Source organism: Hevea brasiliensis, chromosome 4, assembly GCF_030052815.1.
Source record: "Hevea brasiliensis isolate MT/VB/25A 57/8 chromosome 4, ASM3005281v1, whole genome shotgun sequence".
NCBI classification, from domain to species: Eukaryota; Viridiplantae; Streptophyta; class Magnoliopsida; order Malpighiales; family Euphorbiaceae; genus Hevea; species Hevea brasiliensis.
Genome location: NC_079496.1, coordinates 11279918 through 11300615, shown reverse-complemented (window position 1 = coordinate 11300615; position 20698 = coordinate 11279918). Strand labels below are relative to the sequence as shown.

Genomic DNA, 20698 nt, shown 5'->3' with positions numbered 1-20698 from the left:
TTATAATTAAATAATAAAAAATATTTTTGTAAAAAAAATTCTTTTAGAAAATAACTACTATAAAATATTTTATATGTATATTATTTTTCATAAAATAAATGATTTTACATATATAAAATATTATTTTCATTTTTTTAGCATTTGTGATGTTTGTATATAAAAAAAAAGAAAATAAATTTTCTTTTACATTTGCAATGCTTAAAAATGTTAATTAATAATGTAAAATAGTGTTCTAATCAAAGAACAAATAATGGGCAGATGAATTGTTCATTTTAAAATATTAACATTTGTAAATATTGAGATACTCATAAGAAAAGTAATGTAAAATCATATAAACTTTATGTAATAATTTTTTTAATTATTATTTATCATTCTTAGTCATTACATATGAGTCCAATGGTATCATAATTTGCTATTCCTTATAATAATAATAATAATAATAATAAATTAAATTGATTCATTGCATTTAAATTAGAGAAAATTATTATTTAGTCAATATATTTTAATAAAATTAATTATTTAATTTTATATTTTAAAAAATATATTATTTAATCTATATAATTTACTTTTGTTAAATTTTTTAACCCTTTCATCAACTAGTTAACAGATTTTTAATGCTAATCAAATTATTATTTAAATTCTCTATTTTAATAAAATTAAAGTTAATTTATTGATTTATATATTTTTAAAAGGATAATATTTTAAAAATATAATTTTAAATAAAAATAAAAATTTTGTTGGAAATTAAATCCGAATATACTTTTTTAAAAAATTATTTTAAGTATATTCATTTTAAAAAAAAAAAGAATAAACAAGTTTGGGGGCATGGCCCTCTTTGATCACTGAATAGTTCAGCTGCTGCACCGAAATCAAAACTAAAAACTTCGGATTCGAGTTAAAGCTACCGAGTGAAAACATGGCAGAGACATAAGTGATTGAGTTTTTTTTATTTTGCTTGAATCCTGAGTTGATTTTTTTCAATTAAATTACAAAATTTAATGTAAATTGCTCATTTTGTGATTTATAAGAAATTTGTTCGTATGTCCATTGCTGATTCTTCTTACTATTGATTTGTGATTTTTCATTTTGGAATTATCCGATGTTTACTGTACGCACTGAGGCAATAAGGTTGATTGAAGTGAGGAAGAAAGAAAGGGCAAAAAAGAGAAAAATAGGTGAGGGAGGGGCAAATGCCAAAATAAGAGAGGGAGGGAGGCAGGAGAGAGAGAAAAGAAAAGATAAGAGACTCTCTTTTTACCCCCTGTATTTCCATGTCTTGGAGCTGTGCACTGCAAACTGCCTTGGACTAAGGCTATTAATGCATTCAAGTCATCGATGGTCACCACTCACGAGCCACTCTCATTCTCATAGGCAAGTGGCAACAGAATCCACCGTCTATTGAAAGCTGTATGCGGGTTTGCCTAATCTTAATTTCAAATATTCTCCTTTTCTTGTCGCTTTATGCAACCTTTGTTTCCTTGGGCAACAAGTCAGCACTAAAAATCAACGAAATCCCTTTGTTTTTTATATGTATTTTCCAGGCCCGTGTTTGACATGTTAGCTTTTTTTGCTTACACCTTGTTCCCCTAAATTTATCACCATTTGAAAATGAAATAAATTCTTTATCGTCAAAATAGTAAATATTTTTTTTCGTATTTGTAGAAGAAAAACTCTACCAATCCTCTCCATAAAAATTTTATACTCGTCAAAATTTAATATAAGAATAAAATTTTATTTTTAAATTATTATTAAATTCTTAAAAAAATTTTAAAATATCAGGGTCTAATGCCCCCTTCGTCCATCCCTGACTCCGTCTATGAAGATGGGCATCCACACAAAAACATATTTTTTGCATAAAGTAAGACCAAAAATTCATTTAATTTTGCTGGGGAGCAAAAGATTCCACACCCTCACCCAAAAAAAGTCAAGAGTGAAAGGCAGGCCAATGGAATTATGGATAAATTAAATTATACGAATAATCAATTGGTGCTTGGTTGACAAGAAATGGAATAATTCTTTATTCTTCCATTTTTTTTTTCTGTTTTATATTTTTTGAGTATCTTTAAATCAATATATCAAGATTAATCATATTCACGCTAAATTGACTCGCTAAAAAAGTAAAGTTAAAGTGATATTTTTTTTCATCCACTAAAATTAAATATTAGACATCACTTAAAAAATAAGAACATTAAACTGTTCATATCAAATATTTAATAATTCTTCTTTTTATTATTATTATTAAGATACACAAAATAAATTTAATAATAATTAAATTAAATATTTATATTATAATTATATAAAATTAATTAAATTATATATAAATTTGAGCTCGAGTTTCTACTCTTATTATTATTATATTTTATTAAGGGGTGCAGCATTGAAACGTGCCTTCCACTAACATTGAGGAATAGGAATAATTCTGTGAGGTTATTAACTACAATCATGATATCATCTATTTAGAAATTGAGAGAAAGTGAAATTTCATTTATGACTTGTCAATTTAGTTATAGGAAACCTTTAGGATTTCCTACTGTAATTGTGGGTTTCTTTTTCAACTTTTTTGTCTCATGCATGCATACTTTGAAATATATATAAAGTAGAGATGTCGCATTCACTCGAATTCATCTATTTTATAATTTATTTAAATTTACATTCAATTTAAAATATCTGAAATCAATAATTAATAAATTTTAGATTCATCTTCGTAATTTGCATAATTTAATTTAAAACTGATTTATTTGAATTTAACTTATTCAAACTGAATATTCAGCCACAGTAGAGATTTGCACATCTTGTTTTGCTCACGATTTAATTTTAGATAGTATTTCATGGAATATCAACGAATTTTGTTGTATTATAATAGTGTACTTCTAATCTGGTTTTCAAGAGAGAGGTCCTATCCTTCCTCATTTATATATTACATTAATTGAATCGGGTGAACGAAATTCTTATATATTTATTTAAAAAAAAAAATACACACCCAATAATTTTCTTTCTTTTACAATTAGATTTTTTTTTTTCTTTTCAATCACACCATAGTTACTAGCCCTTTTCTCTGCCTTTCTCATGGTTTCATTCTAATCAAAACATTATTTAGGTGTTACTTTATTTCTTGAACCATAAGAAATTTACAACTTCTCAAAACTGGATTGTGATCTCGCTGAGTACTCTGCCACTAGTTGTGCAAATGACGATGAATTGTTTTCTAATAACTTAATTGGAGTGTCATATTCCTCGATAAGCCCTGCATCATGATTATAAATCAGCAACCACATTGATTATCATCAGAATTTGCTACAACTGCTAAACAAAGTAACACGCTCACCTTGACTCAGAAGCAGAACCATGTCGCTATCAAGAACAGACGTTATTCGATGTGCTATGGTTATGACGGTACAGTCAGAGAAGTGTTGCCTAATGGTTTGCTGAATCAAATTAACAGTAGCAGTATCAACTGAGGCAGTAGCTTCATCCAGCACCAAAACCTTACTTTTCTTCAGTAGTACACGCCCAAGACACACCAGCTGCCTCTGACCCATACTCCAGTTCTCCCCATTCTCTGTAACTGCAGCACCAGGATGATCATTCACAACACAAATTCTATGCCATTTAAATTTTAAAGATTTGCATACTAGTTAGTTCAAGTAAGAAAAATACTATTCTCCGTCTTTCTGATACAGCAAATAATAAGGGAGATTTCAATACAAATGACTACACAATCTAACCTAACCTCATTATAATTCAATTACTAGTGTGAAAGTAACAAGAACAAACCTGTGGAGTCTAGCTTTTTCTCCTTCTTCCTAACTTCATCACCAAGCTGGCACTTATCAAGAGCCTGGATACATTAAATATATATGTTAGCATGTGCCTTGCTTAAAATCGACAATTCTAGGAACAACAGTGTCAGACAGAAGAACCTTCTTCCCGTCAAAACAATATAAGCAACCCACCTCCCAAATTTGTTCATCTGTGTACTCTTCAAGGGGGTCCAGGTTACTCCGTACAGTCCCTTCAAACATGGTAGGATCTTGAGGAATAATGCTTAGTCTTGACCGCAAGTCATGCACACCAATTAAAGAGATATTTATGCCATCAATCAAAATCTGACCAGCTGCAGGCTCAACAATTCGGAAAAGTGCTTGTATGAGAGTAGATTTACCACTGCCTGTTCTACCAACGATACCAATTTTCTTCCCTCCAGGGAAAGTGCATGTGAGACCTCGCAACACAAGTGGCAAGTGAGGGGCATACCGCACCTACATCAGGTCATTTTAATTAATTAATAACATGCAACGAAAGAATCAATCATCAATTAATCAAAACATGAAAAATTACCTGCAGATTACCAATATCAACTTCTCCATGTGATGGCCAAGTATAGTCAGGCTGATTTTCTTCTATTACAAGAGGAGGTTCACTAGGAATAGACATATACTGGAGTATTCTCTCTACTGATATGAACGTATTCTCCATATTGCAAATACTCCATATCATCCAAGCTTGTATCATGTTTAGGTTGAGTCCATATGTCACAGCTAAACCGGCAATGGCTATAAAAGAGAGAACCAAAAGAAAGAGGTGTTATTCAGGCTTGCCAAGTTGGTGACAAAAAGAGAAGTGACAAATAAATATACAATTCTTGCTACTAACCTGGATCGATTCCCTTTCGGAAAGAGATTAAGAATAACAAAGAGAATGCAAATATAATAGAAGAGAGCATATCCAAGCGGAAGCAAAGCCATTCCATTGCAGCAGCATTATGAAACTTGGGCCGAGAATATGAATCCATCAGTTTCATATTTGTTTCTCGGAATCTCAATTGTTGATCAAAGCTTCTTATAGTTGCTGACCCTGAAATTGTTTCAGAAAAATGTTGGATAACAGGAGCATTGCACACTCCAACCAACCGTGAAAGTTCTCTTGCAGAAGGGATGTAATATTGCTGCACAACAAAAATATTTGCTACAAAGCCTTAGTTTCTGTATAGTATAATATCCACCACAAGTTTAAAGTCACGCCACATCTAACAGCATACTGTTGAAACTGAAGTAGTTCTTTTATTTTATTTATTTATTTTTTTCATTTCAGCATCTCAAGGAAGAAAGGGAATAACCAATTAACTAAAAAAAAGTTGGAATAAAAAGCCTTTGGGGAGTTAATAATTCATTGTAAGGCATCATGTAAAGGGTGAAGCATTATTTGGCATATAAGTTTATCTGTCCGGAGAGATCACACCAATTACCTGGTACCAGATGCAGGCAGCAATCACAGGGATAAAAACGAAAAAAACTTGCCATGCCACCTGAGACACCACTGCAATGATTCCCAAAAGCTGGATCATTGAGAAGGCAACTGACCCAACTAGATATGGAATTCGCATGTCAACTGCAATTTGGTCTGTAGAAGCCTAATACAGCAGAAACAAATCCATTAAGTGACAACAAATTTCCACCGACTTTCATAGTAACTAAGAAAAGTCAAGGAAAATACTAAAATGAAGCAGACAGATACAACATTCAAAACTCACATTAAGTGCAAATATTAATTGACCAAATTGAAGAGCATATGCAAGGAAATTTACTTACTCTATTCAGGATTCGTCCACTGGGAGTCGATTCAAAAAAGGACATGGGGGCACGGAAAATGCACAAGTGCATTTTATTGAAAAGTATAGTTGCTGTCTTGTACCCTGCTGCTACAAGAAATGTGGATCTGGCCAGGAAGCAAAATGCACTTCCAACAGCGAAAGCTACATAGACAACCATTAGTGTGTATCCACTAACAACAGGTTTCACATCCTTTGACCCTGGAGTCGCCCAAGCCATCCAATAATTGCTACCGATTTGAAGGATGTGAAAGAGAATATGTGCCAGCAAAATAAAAGGCACTAGAGCTCTACCATATGCTGTTGTGAGATATTTCCAATAGACCGGAAACCCAACTCTACCTTTTTCTCTCTCTTCTTCTTGAACAATCTGTCCTTTTGGCTTAGCCATCTCATCAGCTTTACCATTTTCTTCTTTCTCGGGAACCCCATTGGTATTGTCCTTGCTGATGCTTTCATTTCCAGAAGCTGGCCCTCCCTGTTTCGAATCAAGTGTTGATAAAGCCGTCTTATGTGCGCCAACGAGTTCCATAAAATCAGACCCTGAATTGAGAATTTCACTATAATATCCAGCCTGAGTAATCCTTCCATCCTTCATGACCTAACCAAAAGATATAAGTTCAATCCAATGAATCAGTAAGTTGAGATGACAAATCCCAAAAGCATTGAAGAAAGAGAAGTGATTACTCACCAATATTAGATCAGCAGAAGGTAAGAACTCAACTTGATGAGTAACATAAATAACAGTTTTTGAACTCAACAGGCCAAGCAAAACTTCCTGTGATGCAATGATCACACAAATAGATTTTATTAGAAGAACCATTATATTTTACTACACATAAAAACCATTATAGGAAAAAGTAAAACAGCAGAATAGCACAAACTAACTGCAATGATTTTTATTCGATTGGAAGTGCATAAATTGAAAACCACCAATAGCCCACAATATGTCCCAATGGAATTAGGAAACAATGTTTTGTCTACCTTAAATAAATGAGATCCAGTATGTGCATCGACAGCACTAAAAGGATCATCAAATAGATAGATATCAGCATCTTGGTAGAGAGCTCGTGCAATCTGTATTCTTTGTTTCTGTCCGCCGCTCAGATTGATACCCCTCTCACCTATAACTGTTTGGTCACCAAATGAGAGGATTTCCAGGTCCTTCTTCAAGGAACAAGCCTCCAGTATCCTTTCATACCTTTCTCTGTCCATCTCCTCACCAAACAATATGTTCTCCTCAATCTTCCCACTCTGTATCCAAGGTGACTGCGCAACATAAGCCTTTTTCCCGCACAACTTAAGTGTCCCTGAGATCTTGGGTACCTCTCCCAAAATGCAAGAAAGTAAACTCGACTTGCCTGAACCAACAGTACCACATACAGCAACCCTCATTCCATGGAATACTTTAAAATTGATATCTTTTAGTGTTGGATTAGGAGAAGACAAATCCCAAGAGAAATTCCCATCAACTATCTCGATTGCTGTGTCAGAACTACCTCTTGGAAACTTCTGGACAACATCAGACTGCAAGTCATCAAGACGGAGGAAAGATGCAATTCTATCAAGGGAAACCTTGGTCTGAACTATCATAGAAATTGTGTCAGGAAGATTATAGATAGGCTCTTGAAGAATCCTGAACGTTGCAAGCGCTGATAAGATCTTTCCTGACTCGAGCGGAATTCCCATAAGCATGCAACTACCAAAAGTAGCCACAGACACAAAAGTAGGAGCCCCCCAGAAGACAAAACTGACAATTGATGAACTGTAAACAAATTTCTTCAACCATCCTGCCTCAGTCTTCCGCAGCTCTTCAATCTTAGACAAAAACTTCATTTCCCACGCCTGAAGCTTGAGGATTCTCATATTCCTCAAAATCTCAGAAGTTGCCTTCATTCTTTTATCCTTACATTTCATCAACTTATCCTGAAAGTTCTCCTGTAATCTTCCCAGTGGATAGTTCAATAACATGACAATAACAGTTGCAACCAAAGCAGCAAGAGTTGCAAGCCCAAGATTTTTATACAATATGAACAAGGCCAAAGCAACTTGGATAATGACCAGCCAAGGATCATGCAAGTACCAGCTAAAGTTACCAATCCGCTCTGCATCAACAGTCATAAAATTGATGATCTCCCCACTAGTGTGGCCCTGCTTTGACTGGCATGAAAGGGTCAAGCCTTTGTTGTAGATCATTGCCACAAGTACGGCACGGATCCTGATTCCAATTTGCTGCAACCTAAAGAACCAGTGCCTCTGTGAGAGGCACTCTACAAGTTTTCCGACCAAAAAGGCTGAAGCTAAAAGATATCCATGATTTTTGAACTTTCCTCGCCCATTGAGATATTGAACAAATGCATCTATAAGGTATGGACCAACATAAGTAGCTGATGTGTATAACAACGCCAGCAAAGCTGTCCACAGAATTTCCTTCCAAGCTGATAAGAACAAGGCCTTCACGAGCTTAAACGTGGTAAATCCACTAGCGGCACTATCTGACTCGAGTTTACTTCTGAAAACCCGAAATGCCCCAACTACACTATCGCCACTGTAAAGTTGAGGAACATCCTCAAGGTCTAGTTTTCTTATTGCCAAGAGCAGTTAGAGGACCCATCCAAGAGAAGGTAAGGATACTGAAGAGACCAGCATTTGAGTAAGGAGTTACCGTGTCACCCCCTCTAGACTTAGTTGACTCCAAATTATTAATTGAATCACCATTCAAGAGGAGTTCTTCGAGAAGGGTATCTTCACCCTTAATTTTCAAGAATCCCATAAAACAGAGAAACAAACCAGCGAACACAGAGACTGCATCCGATGCGAAATACTGAACTTGTAAGGACACATGTTGTCCATATAGAACAAGGTCCACAGCAAGACAATAACAAGAAAATGCGAAATAATTAAGAGCCCCACCAAACTCTTAATAGAAATGGGAACTTCGTATTAGCTGAATCAAAAAATTGGTTGTGCAAGTAAACAGAAACTGCAACCCAAGAAAGTGTTCGAAGAGCTAAATCCAAAAGAGTCACTAGTTCATCACCGGACCAACCATTTTTATACCAATAGAAGTAGTTCAATAAAAACCAGACAAGACTAAACAACGAAACACCCAAACAACAGAACAGAGTCTGTTTGTAACACAAGACTATCTCATTCTTATTTAACCTATCGTTAGAACCTTCACTATCGCCCACCCAAAGTTTCTTCCAGACAAACGAAACGAATAACACAAGTAACAAACCCAAATGTAATGAACCAGAAAATCCGCGTAGGAAAATGGGTTTGGTGAGAAAATCAGTACCTGAATATATTAATGAGGTTGAGTTGGAAAGAAATGCTAACGTACCATGCCTCAATGAATCAGCAAGTTCCATTCTTGAGAGGTTTTTTCAAGGTTTTAGCGAAATGAGTGTTCGGCAGAGTAGTTGGTTTTTCTTTTTCTAACGTTAATGGAAAATGAAGATTTTACGGATGGTAAATATATCATAGAGAGGTAGTGTGTGTTTGTGTTGTTCCGCCCCAAGTTTAAACGGGAAGAGAAAGACTTTGCAGAAGGACGAGACTCGTATAGCGAAGACAAGAACGAGGAGCGAAAGAGACAAAAAGTCTTTTGTCTTTTCCGGAAAGGACGTGAAAATTTTCTTCGAAAATGGAAAGGAAAACTGGAAATCCCATTTTTGTATTTTTTTCCCCGAACTCCCAAAGATTTGGCCAACAAGACAATCTGGCATTTTTTTTTTCAAAAAGGGATGGTGAATGCATTGCGTCAGCATAAATATATATTTTTTATTATTAATTATATGTTTTGTTTGTATAATATACCAGTCATGCACGCGTATTAATAATTTTAAATTTTAAATTTTAATTTAATTAATTATATAAATAAAATTATTTATTAATTTAAAATTTATTTTTTTACTTAATCAGATTTTTATAAAAGTGATGTATTATATTATTAATATATAGTATTAATTTAATTATAAACTACAATGTAATGTAATTAAAAAATTTAATATTATTTAAACTCTATTATATTATTTTTAAAATAAGTTTAATTTTTTATAATTTAAAATAATGTTAACTTCATAATGAAATTGCATATTGAAATTAATGTGCAAAAAAATTATTTATAAAAATTAAAAATAGAATAATTTTTTAAATAAATTTTATTAGTTTAGCGCATTATCATTGTTAAATTTTTATTTTTATTATATTAACACCTTGAAATTTTATGTTATTTAATAAAAAAATTTTAAAATTTATTTAATATATTTAATAAATATTTTTATTTTTTTAATTATAAATTAGATTATATATAGTATAAATGCATTATAGATTAAAATATAAATATAAATGTACTCGTGCATATTCTAATTAAAATTATATATATGTTGGTTCAAGTTTCTAATTCTAAATTAAAAATTATAAATTTTTATAAAAAAATTAAAAAAAATAAAATGTATAAAAGAAAATTATAAATTTATATTATTAATATTTATAAAAATATTTTTATTAAATCAAAAAGTTGGTCTCTCATATGTACTTTTATATATATATTGTAGTGCATATAATCTATTATTATAAATCCATCTATGTATTACATGTTTAAATTTTAATTATATTAAAATTATATTATGTATCTAAAAAATGACAAATAATATTTTTTTAATTTTATTTTATTTTATTTTTTTTATTATAATATGTTTAGATCTATGAAATATAATAAAATGGTATTATTTTTTTTATATTCAACTAGTATCTCTAATTTAATGAATCAAAATTAATTATATTCATATCAGATTAATTTACAAAGAGATACAACGCTCACAATGAATATAAAATAATATTATTTTTCTTTTTATATGCATTCACATAGAAAAAAAATAATTAAATTAAACTCAAATTTTTCTATTATAATTTTTGATAAAAAAAAATTTATTATATTTTGTTTATCATTATGCAGTTAAATTTTAAGCAATATAAAATATGCTCTACTAAATATTTAATATTTAGAGTAAGGATATTTGTGTCATTCCATTGTCACTTTTTATTAATTCACTTTTTCTTCCTGAAGGTTTAACATACTAATAAACACACACTAACCAAACATATTCAAACCATACTAGGAAATAACTTCACAGTGTACTTTTCAACAAGCCATTTTAAACTAAACGAAGCCAAAATATTACAGGCATTCTTCCAGTAAACAGAATGGAAACAAGACACCCCACTCCACAAGCTGCTCCAGGTCAATCCATATGGTAAGACCCTAAATGGTGAATGATATACTTCCCAGGATGTAAAACTAACATAAATTAATGCCCGTTTGACATTATAATTAAAGGTCAAAACTGTTTTTTAAGAAAAAAAAAAAACTATTTTCTATACTACTTGAAAAAAATTATTTTGATATTTTAAATTTTTTATTATTAAAATTTATCAAATTTAATTTTTAATAATTTTTTAAAACTTCAAACAATGATTTTATCAACAACAATTTCAACAAGAATACCGTTAATCACAATTAAACTGGGACAGGACTGACTTACTAATCACAATTAAACTGGGACAGGACTGACTTAAAGAGTACTACAGATGTAATGGCTTTGAAGCCCTTCAAATTTAGAACAAGGATAGGATAAAAACCACTTGAGCGCGAACATAACACAACTAAGAATACAAATGAGGGCACTATAATACCCGAAGCTTTAAAATTCTAGATATGAAAGAAAGATGTTAAGAATCTTTAATAAATTATCTCCTGTAAGTGTACAAAGAAATGAGCAAGGAATAAGGTTCATAATCACTACAACACATCTCCATCCATGCATTTTTCCTATTCACGTAAGTTTTCTAATGATATACAACACAAACACAAAAATACATGCCTCGAGAAGACTATCCATCAATGTGCACTTGTGCTGTTTGAAACCCATTTCCCCTCATTCATCTTTCTTTTAATTTCAGTTTTTGCAACTCGAATCAGGAGTAAACTTGCAAAGGAAATTGAAACAATGAGCATTAGAAAAACACTGTTCCATCCTCTTGTTGAAATATACCCAGCCAAAAGTGGGCCAATAGCTGCCCCAACAGAGCCAGTACCATCTATAATTGCAGTGACAGTAGCCAAGGCACGGGAATTTCCCTTGATTAAGTCCTGGGTACCAAGATCAGCCGCAACAGCCGTCGTGATTAATGAGTAAGGGCCATTCACAAGCAAACCAGAAAGAAGCATCAAAGCTATGTTCATAATCATAGACAGGCTCCCATAAAGTCGGTACAAAATAAGGGCTGGAATTGATAACAACAAGAATACAATTGAAGTTACTGCACGAGCTTCAATCATATCAGATACGTATCCAGCCGAAATTCCGCCAAAGACTCCGCCAATGTCAAATAAAGTAGAGAGAATGCCAGCAGTTTTGTGTGACAAATGCACACCTGCAACAGCTATAATTCCAACACAAACTTGTAATTAATAATTAATATCTAACATCTGATTTCAGGAACTTTAAGCAAGTTCAAGTATGAAATAGGCTTAAGCCATAAGCACACAAAGCATTCAAGGTACAAAATACATCATGTAAATGGACATGCTAAAGAAAGGACAAGTCACTGCCACAACAATTGGTCTAAAATCATTTTTACAAAGTTCACAAAATCAAAGGTCTCAAATTCAGAATATCTTTTGTGACAATAACATCCATTTTCTACCAGCCCTAGTCCCATTCAGCACTTGTATACCAATTATGTAAATACAACTAACATGAACATATATCAATTGCTAAACAAAGATTCATCAACAGGTAGAAGTAGAAGTAATTACCAGTGTGCCTAATGTAGAAGGGCAACCAATATAAAAAGGTGTAAGCCACTGGCTTCGAAAAGAAGAGGCAGAAAGCAAATGGCGCCACTCCAGGTAGTCTCCAAGCTTCCAGAAATCCAATGGCAGCCAAAGAATCTGAATTTTCCATCCCAAGAAGCCCTGCTTCTTCTGATTCCACTTTCTCTAAGTTCTCCCCTCCTTCCACCTCCACAGCCATCTCAATCTCCATCCCTAGAGGCTCAAATCCAATATCTTCAGGACTAACAACGAGAAACAAAAACACCAAAACCCCAACTAAAATCACCAAAATCCCAGGCACCGCAAATGACCAACCCCATCCAAACTCCAAAACACCAGAAGCCACAACCGACCCAATAATGTTTCCTACTGAAGTATGCGAATTCCATACCCTCATTATCAACCCTCTCTTTGCTTTCCCAAACCAATTCCCAACAACTGCCACCACACAAGGCCATCCTATAGACTGAAACAATCCACACAAAATCTGTATACCCACAAAAAATCCTAACGAATGTATATCAAACCAATACCCTAACCCAAAAATGATAGTGAAAAGACCACTACCTACCATACGAAAAACAAGAAACAATCTCAAATCAATCCTATCACCAACATGTCCCGCAAAATACATCCCGATCGAATAGGCTGAAAGAAAAGCAAGATCAATCTCCCCAAGGCGATGAGTTCCCTCCGGACCATTGAATGGAGGCCAACCAGTATCCATAGAGCTTAAATTGGATTGAATTATCGAAGAATTTAACTGAACAGTTGGTCCAAGAATGCTCTTGACGATACTGGGCGGCTTTCGAGAGGCATGGAAGGAGGCGTACGCGAAGAAGGTGATGACTAGGACGAAGATTTGGTAGAAAATCAGGGTTCTGGACTGGGGTTTAAGGAATGGGAAAAGGGTAAGAGCTGGAGGTAAATTTAGGGTTTTGGATTGCATTTGTTGTTGATCTTGTTTAAGTTCATACAAATTAAATCGCTATTAAAAAAAAAAAAAAAAGAAAGCTTGTGAATTTTACAGAAATTGTGATTACAAGGAAGGAAGAAGGTGGATCTGAGTTCGGGCTTGTGATATTTTGATAACAAAATGATTGGAATAGAAAATAAAATCTTCTTTTCCAGAGATTTTGATGTGATTAGGAGGAAGAAGAAGGTTGAGTTCGGGACAATGGCAAATAGGAATGTCAGAAACTGACTTTTCGATCTGGTCAGATTAGTTTCATTCCTAAGACTGAGATTTTATTTTTCCAATTATGCCCCTGAAAATATTTTTCTTTATATTTAAAAATTGAATGAGATTATGTTAATTATTATCTCTAAAATTATATTTAATTTTAACAAGTAATTTTCCCTTCTCGTTTACAAATACAAATTAACATTTAATAGAAATATTGTTGTATAAAATCTCTCTCCATCGTTATATTATCATTATTACAAAAATTAAATATTAATTTTAACAATTAATTTTTTTCCCCCTCATAGATTATAAATACAAATTAATATTTTCAGGTTTTTTTTTTAAATATTATAATATAAAGCCTGTCCATTTTTATATTAAAAAATAATAATATTAGCAATTATTATTATTATTATTATTATTATTATTATTATTATTATTATTATTTCATCTTTCATTTCTTTCAAGGAAAAAAAAAACCGTTAATCGCTGGATAAGCCAACCATAAACAGCATTAACATCCTTGCACCAACAGAAAGTTGAAAGGAAAACATAGTGAAATTAACTACCAAAATACATTTAAGCTTTGTGCTTATGCATTAATTCCAAACAAAATTTACACAAAGTTTAAGTAAAACATGACTATAATAGACTTCAACTGGCTAGTTGGGAACCTAAACTCTGTCCTATTATTACGACAGGTGAGAATTGAGGATCTGAGTAAATTTTCGCAGTCATCAACAAACTTATTTTCTGAACTGTGGTTTATGAAGCTTTAGTATTGAATTCAGCTTAACTTCTCAAAACTGGAGTTAGATCTCGCTGAGTACTCTGCCACTAGTTGTGCAAATGACGATGAATTGCTTTCTAATAACCTTGTTGGAGTGTCATATTCCTCGATAAGCCCTGCATCATGATTATAAATCATCAAGAACATTGAGTAGCATCAGAATTTGCTACAACTGCTAAACAAAGTAACACGCTCACCTTTACTCAGAAGCAGAACCATGTCGCTATCAAGAACAGACGTTATTCGATGTGCTATGGTTATGACGGTACAGTCAGAGAAGTGTTGCCTAATGGTTTGCTGAATCAAATTATCAGTAGCAGTATCAACTGAGGCAGTAGCTTCATCCAGCACCAAAACCTTACTTTTCTTCAGTAGTACACGCCCAAGACACACCAGCTGCCTCTGACCCATACTCCAGTTCTCCCCATTCTCTGTAACTGCAGCACCAGGATGAAGATTTCAATGCAAATGACTACACAATCTAACCTAACCTCATTATAATTCAATTACTTGTGTGATAATAATAAGAACAAACCTGCGGAGTCTAGCTTTTTCTCCTTCTTCCTAACTTCATCTCCAAGCTGGCACTTATCAAGAGCCTGGATACATCAAATATATATGTTAGCATGTGCCTTACTTGATCAACAATTCTTGGAACACTGGTTGTCAGATAGAAGAACTCTTCTTCCTGTGGAAACAACCTAAACAACCCACCTCCCAAATTTGTTCATCTGTGTACTCATCAAGGGGGTCCAGGTTGCTCCGTACAGTTCCTTCAAACATGGTAGGATCTTGAGGAATGATGCTTAGTCTTGACCGCAAGTCGTGCACACCAATTAATGAGATATTTATGCCATCAATCAAAATCTGACCAGCTGCGGGCTCAACAATTCTGAAAAGTGTTTGTATGAGAGTAGATTTACCACTGCCTGTTCTACCAACGATACCGGTTTTCTTCCCTCCAGGGAAAGTGCATGTGAGACCTCGCAACACAAGTGGCATGTGAGGGGCATACCGGACCTACATTAGGTCATTTTAATTAATTAAAAACATGTAATGAAAGAATCAATCATCAATTGAATAAACCATGAAAAATTACCTGCAGATTACCAATATCAACTTCTCCATGTGATGGCCAAAAATAGTCAGGCCGATTTTCATCTATTACAAGAGGAGGTTCACTGGGAATAGACATATACTGGAGTATTCTCTCTACTGATATGATCTTATTCTCCATATTGCAAATATTCCATATCACCCATGCTTGTAACCTGTTTAGGTTGAGTCCATATGTCACAGCTAAACCGGCAATGGCTTTAAAAGGGGAAACCAGAAGAAAGAGATATTATTCAGGCTTGTGAATTTGTTGACAAATAGAGAAGTGACAAATAAATATACAATTCTGGAACTACTAACCTGGATCGATTCCCTTTGGGAAAGAGATTAAGAAAAACAAAGAGAAGGCGAATGGAACAGAAGAGAACATATCCAAGCGGAAGCAAAGCCATTCCATTGCAGCAACACTATGAAACAAGGGCCGAGAATATGAATCCATCAGTTTCATGTTTGTTTCTTGGAATCTCAATTGTTGATCAAAGCTCCTTATAGTTGTTGACCCTGAAATTGTTTCAGCAAAATGTTGGATAACTGGAGCTTTGCACACTCCAACCAACCGTGAAAGTTCTCTTGCAGAAGGGATGTAATATTGCTGCACAACAAAAAGATTTGTTAGAAAGCCTTAGTTTCTGTATAGTATTATATCCACGACAAATTTAAAGTCACTCGATATCTAATACAATATTGTTGAAACTTACGCAGCTCTTTTAATTTTTTTTAAGTTCAGCATCTTAAGGAGGAAGAGGAATAACCAAATAACCAAAAAAAAGTTGGAACAGAAAGCCTTTGCGGAGTTAATCATTCATTTTAAGGCATGATGTGAATGGTGAAGCATTATTTGGCATATAAATTTATCTGTCTGGACTCTGGAGAGATCATGACAATTACCTGGTACCAGATGCAGGCAGCAATCACAGGGATAAAAACGATAAAAACTTGCCATGCCACCTGAGACATCACTGCAATGATTCCCAAAAGCTGGATCATTGAGAAGGCAACTGCCCCAACTTGATATGGAATTTGCATGTCAACTGCACTTTGGTCTGTAGAAGCCTAATACAGCAGAAACAAATCCATTAAGTGACAACAAGTTTCCACCGACTTTCACAGTAACTAAGACAGAAAAGTCAACGAAAATACTAAAATGAAGCAGGCAGATACAGCATTCCAAACTCACATTCAGTGCAAATGTTAATTGACCAAATTGAAGAGCATATACTAGGAAATTTACTTACCCTATTCAGGATTCGTCCACTGGGAGTCGAATCAAAAAAGGACATAGGGGCACGGAAAATGCACAAATGCATTTTATTGAAGAGTAGAGTTGCTGTCTTGTACCCTGCTGTCACAAGAAGTGTGGATCTGGCCAGGATGCAAAAAGAACTTCCAACAGCCAAAGCTACATAGACAACCATTAGTGTGTATCTGCTAACAACAGGTTTCACATCCTTTGACACTGGAGTTGCCCAAACCATCCAATAATTGCTACCAATTTGAAGGATCTGAAAGAGAATCTGTGCCAGCAAAATAAAAGGCACTAGAGCTCCTCCATATGCCGTTGTAAGATATTTCCAGTAGACTGGAAACCCAACTCTACCTTTTTCTCTCTCTTCTTCTTGAACAATCTGTCCTTTTGGCTCAGCTATCTCATCAGCTTTTCCAATTTGCAGATCCTTGTTTTCTTCTTTTTGGGGAACCCCATTGGTAGTTCTCATGCCATTATTGTCCTTGCTGACGCTATCATTTCCAGAAGCTGGCCCTGCCTGTTTCGAATCAAGTGCTGACAAAGCTGTCTTATGTGCACCAACAAGTTCCATAAAATCAGACCCTGAATTGAGAATGTCATTATAATTTCCAGCCTGAGTAATCCTTCCATCTTTCATGACCTAACCAAAAGATATACGTTGAATCCAATGAATCAATTAGTTGACATGACAAGTCCCAAAAGCATTCAAGAAAGAGATGTGATTACTCACCAATATTAGATCGGCAGCAGGTAAGAACTCAACTTGATGAGTAACATAAATAACAGTTTTCGAACTCAACAGGCCAAGCAAAACTTCCTGTAATGCAATAATCAAACAAATATATTTTATTAGAAGAACCATTATCTTTTACTACACCTAAAAACACCATCAAAGAAAAAAGTAACTTACAGCAATATTTTTTATTCAATTGGAAGTGCATAAATTGAAAACAAACAATAGCCTGCAATATGTCCAATGGAATTAGGAAATAAAATTTTTTTTACCTTAAATAAATGAGATCCAGTATGTGCATCGACAGCGCTAAAAGGATCATCAAATAGATAGATATCAGCATCTTGGTAGAGAGCTCGTGCAATCTGTATTCTTTGTTTCTGTCCGCCACTCAGATTGATACCCCTCTCACCAATAACTGTTTGGTCACCGAACGAGAGGATTTCCAGGTCCTTCTTCAAGGAACAAGCCTCCAGTATCCTTTCATACCTTTCTCTGTCCATCTCCTCACCAAACAATATGTTCTCCTCAATCTTCCCACTCTGTATCCAAGGTGACTGCGCAACATAAGCCTTTTTCCCACACAACCTAAGTGTCCCTGAGATCTTGGGTACCTCTCCCAAAATGCAAGAAAGTAAACTCGACTTGCCTGAACCAACAGTACCACATACAGCAACACTCATTCCATGGAATACTTTAAAATTGATATCTTTTAGTGTTGGATTAGGAGAAGACAAATCCCAAGAGAAATTCCCATCAACTATCTCGATTGCTGTGTCAGAACTACCTCTTAGAAACTTCTCGACAACATCAGACTGCAAGTCATCAAGACGGAGGAAAGATGCAATTCTATCAAGGGAAACCTTGGTCTGAACTATCATAGAAATTGTGTCAGGAAGATTATAGATAGGCTCTTGAAGAATCCTGAACGTTGCAAGCGCTGATAAGATCTTTCCTGACTCGAGCGGAATTCCCATAAGCATACAAGCACCAAAAGTAGCCACAGACACAAAAGTAGGAGCCCCCCAAAAGACAAAACTGACAATTGATGAACTGTAAACAAATTTCTTCAACCATCCTGCCTCAGTCTTCCGCAGCTCTTCAATCTTAGACAAAAACTTCATTTCCCACGCCTGAAGCTTGAGGATTCTCATATTCCTTAAAATCTCAGAAGTTGCCTTCATTCTTTTATCCTTACATTTCATCAACTTATCCTGAAAGTTCTCCTGTAATCTTCCCAGCGGATAGTTCAATAACATGACAACAACTGTTGCAACCAAAGTAGCAAGAGATGCAAGACCAAGATTTTTAGACAATATGAACAATGCCAAAGCAACTCGGATAATGACCAGCCATGGATCATGCAAGTACCAGCTAAAGTCACCAATCCGCTCTGCATCAACAGTCATAAAATTGATGATCTCCCCACTCGTATGGCCCTGCTTTGACTGGCATGAAAGGGTCAAGCCTTTGTTGTAGATCATTGCCACAAGTACTGCACGCAGCCTAATTCCAATTTGCTGCAACCTAAAGAACCAATGCCTCTGTGTGAGGCACTGTACAAGTTTTCCAACCAAAAAGGCTGAAGCTAAAAGATATCCCTGATTTTTGAACTTTCCTCGCCCATTGAGACATTGAACAAATGCATCCATAAGGTATGGGCCAACATAAGAAGCTGATGTGTATAACACAGCTAGTAAAGCTGTCCACAGAATTTCCTTCCAAGCAGAGAAGAACAAGGCCTTCACGAGTTTAAACGTGGTAACTCCGCTAGCAGCCCCACTATCCAACTCAACTTTATTTCTGAAAACCGGAAATGCCCCAACTACACTATCGCCACTATAAAGTTGAGGAACATCCTCAAGGTCTAAAGTTTTCTTATTGCCAACAGCAATTAGAGAACCCATCCAAGAGAAGGTAAGGATACTGAAGAGACCAGCATTTGCGTAAGGAGTTACAGTGTCACCCCCTCTAGACTTAGTTGACTCCGAATTATTACTTGAATCACCATTCAAGAGGGGTTCATCGAGAAGGGTATCTTCACCCTTAATTTTCAAGAAACCCACAAAACAGAGAAACAAACCAGCGAACACAGAGACTGCATCGGATGCTAAACACTGAACTTGTAAGGAAACATGTTTTCCACATAGAACAAGGTCCACAACAAGACAATAACAAGAAAATGAGAAATAAAAGCCCCACCAAACTCTCAATAGAAATGGGAACTTTGTATTAGCTGAATCAAAAAATTGGCTGTGCAAGTAAACCGAAACTGCACCCCAAGAGAGTGTTCTAAGAGCTAAATCCAAAAGGGTCACTAGTTCATCACCAGACCAACCATTTTTATACCAATAGAAGTAGTTCAATAAACACCAGACAATACTAAACACCGAAACACCCAAACAACAGAACACAGTCTGTTTGTAACACAAGGCTCTCTCATTCTTATTGAACCTATCTTTAGAACCTTCATCATCACCCCCCAAAAGTTTCTTCCAGACAAACGAAACGAATAACACAAGTAACAAACCCAAGTGTAATGAACCAGAAAATCCGCGTAGGAAAATTGGTTTAAAGAGAAAATCTGTACCTGAATACATTAACGAGGGTGAGTTGGAAAGAAAAGCTAACATACCATGCCTCAAAGAATCAGCAAGTTCCATTCTTGAGAGGTTTTTTCAAGGTTTTAGCGAAATGGGTGTTCGGCAGAGTAGTTGGTTTTTCTTTTTCTAACTTTAATGGAATATGAAGATTTTAATCTATCGCGGTTGCCATATATATATGAAGAGATAGGAGGGTGTGTATGTTTGCGTTAGTATTTTACCGCCCCAAGATTAAAATAAAGAGCGAAACAGAAGGTCAAGGATGCAATCCTTGAGGCGATGAAACGTAGAGAGCAAGAATTTGCAAACGGACGGAGACTTGGATAACGAAGGCAAGAACGAGGAGCGAAAGAGACAAAAAGTTTTTGAGTCTTTCCCAGGACCGTTCTCGCTGTTTTTTCCCCCCCAAACTCCCAAGATTTGGCCAACAAGGCAATCAGCACTTCACCACTTAGAGCGTGGTATTTGGTAGCAGATAGTACAGAGTCTCATAAAATTTCCATTAGATTCGCATATTTTGCGCATTATTAGTCACATATGTTTATAAAAATGGAAAATTCGATTAGTTTCCA

At 34.7% G+C, this 20698-nt stretch overlaps 2 protein-coding genes and 1 pseudogene across 2 annotated transcripts; all 3 read right to left on the bottom strand.

Moving 5' to 3' along the window:
- Positions 1-2963: 2963 nt before the first annotated feature.
- Positions 2964-9176, bottom strand: LOC131179205 (ABC transporter C family member 3-like; annotated as a pseudogene).
- A 2155-nt stretch (positions 9177-11331) lies between these two features.
- On the bottom strand, positions 11332-13676 carry LOC131179204 (putative glycerol-3-phosphate transporter 5). The gene is made up of 2 exons (XM_058145321.1): positions 12435-13676; positions 11332-12058 (listed from the first exon to the last, which is right to left on the bottom strand). Exons 1-2 carry the CDS (start codon positions 13399-13401, stop codon positions 11514-11516), a joined length of 1512 nt encoding a protein of 503 aa, XP_058001304.1. The 5' UTR covers positions 13402-13676; the 3' UTR covers positions 11332-11513.
- Positions 13677-14177: 501 nt separating this feature from the next.
- Positions 14178-20505, bottom strand: LOC110665222 (ABC transporter C family member 3). Its single transcript, XM_058145319.1, has 10 exons — positions 17796-20505; positions 17521-17607; positions 16780-17430; positions 16433-16597; positions 15845-16136; positions 15528-15742; positions 15143-15448; positions 14964-15027; positions 14626-14865; positions 14178-14544 (listed from the first exon to the last, which is right to left on the bottom strand). The coding sequence occupies exons 1-10, from the start codon at positions 20184-20186 to the stop codon at positions 14426-14428; spliced, it is 4530 nt and encodes a 1509-aa protein (XP_058001302.1). The 5' UTR covers positions 20187-20505; the 3' UTR covers positions 14178-14425.
- Between the last annotated feature and the right edge of the window lie 193 nt (positions 20506-20698).

Coding starts and splice junctions, on each gene's coding strand:
- LOC131179204 (XM_058145321.1), bottom strand. CDS start 13,401: ATGCAATCCAAAACCCTAAATTTACCTCCAGCTCTTACCCTTTTCCCA. Junction 12,059..12,434: donor CTTCTACATTAGGCACACTG/GTAATTACTTCT, acceptor TTGGAATTATAG/CTGTTGCAGGTGTGCATTTG.
- LOC110665222 (XM_058145319.1), bottom strand. CDS start 20,186: ATGGAACTTGCTGATTCTTTGAGGCATGGTATGTTAGCTTTTCTTTCC. Junction 15,743..15,844: donor CCCAAAGGGAATCGATCCAG/GTTAGTAGTTCC, acceptor CCCCTTTTAAAG/CCATTGCCGGTTTAGCTGTG. Junction 15,449..15,527: donor TTGATATTGGTAATCTGCAG/GTAATTTTTCAT, acceptor GACCTAATGTAG/GTCCGGTATGCCCCTCACAT.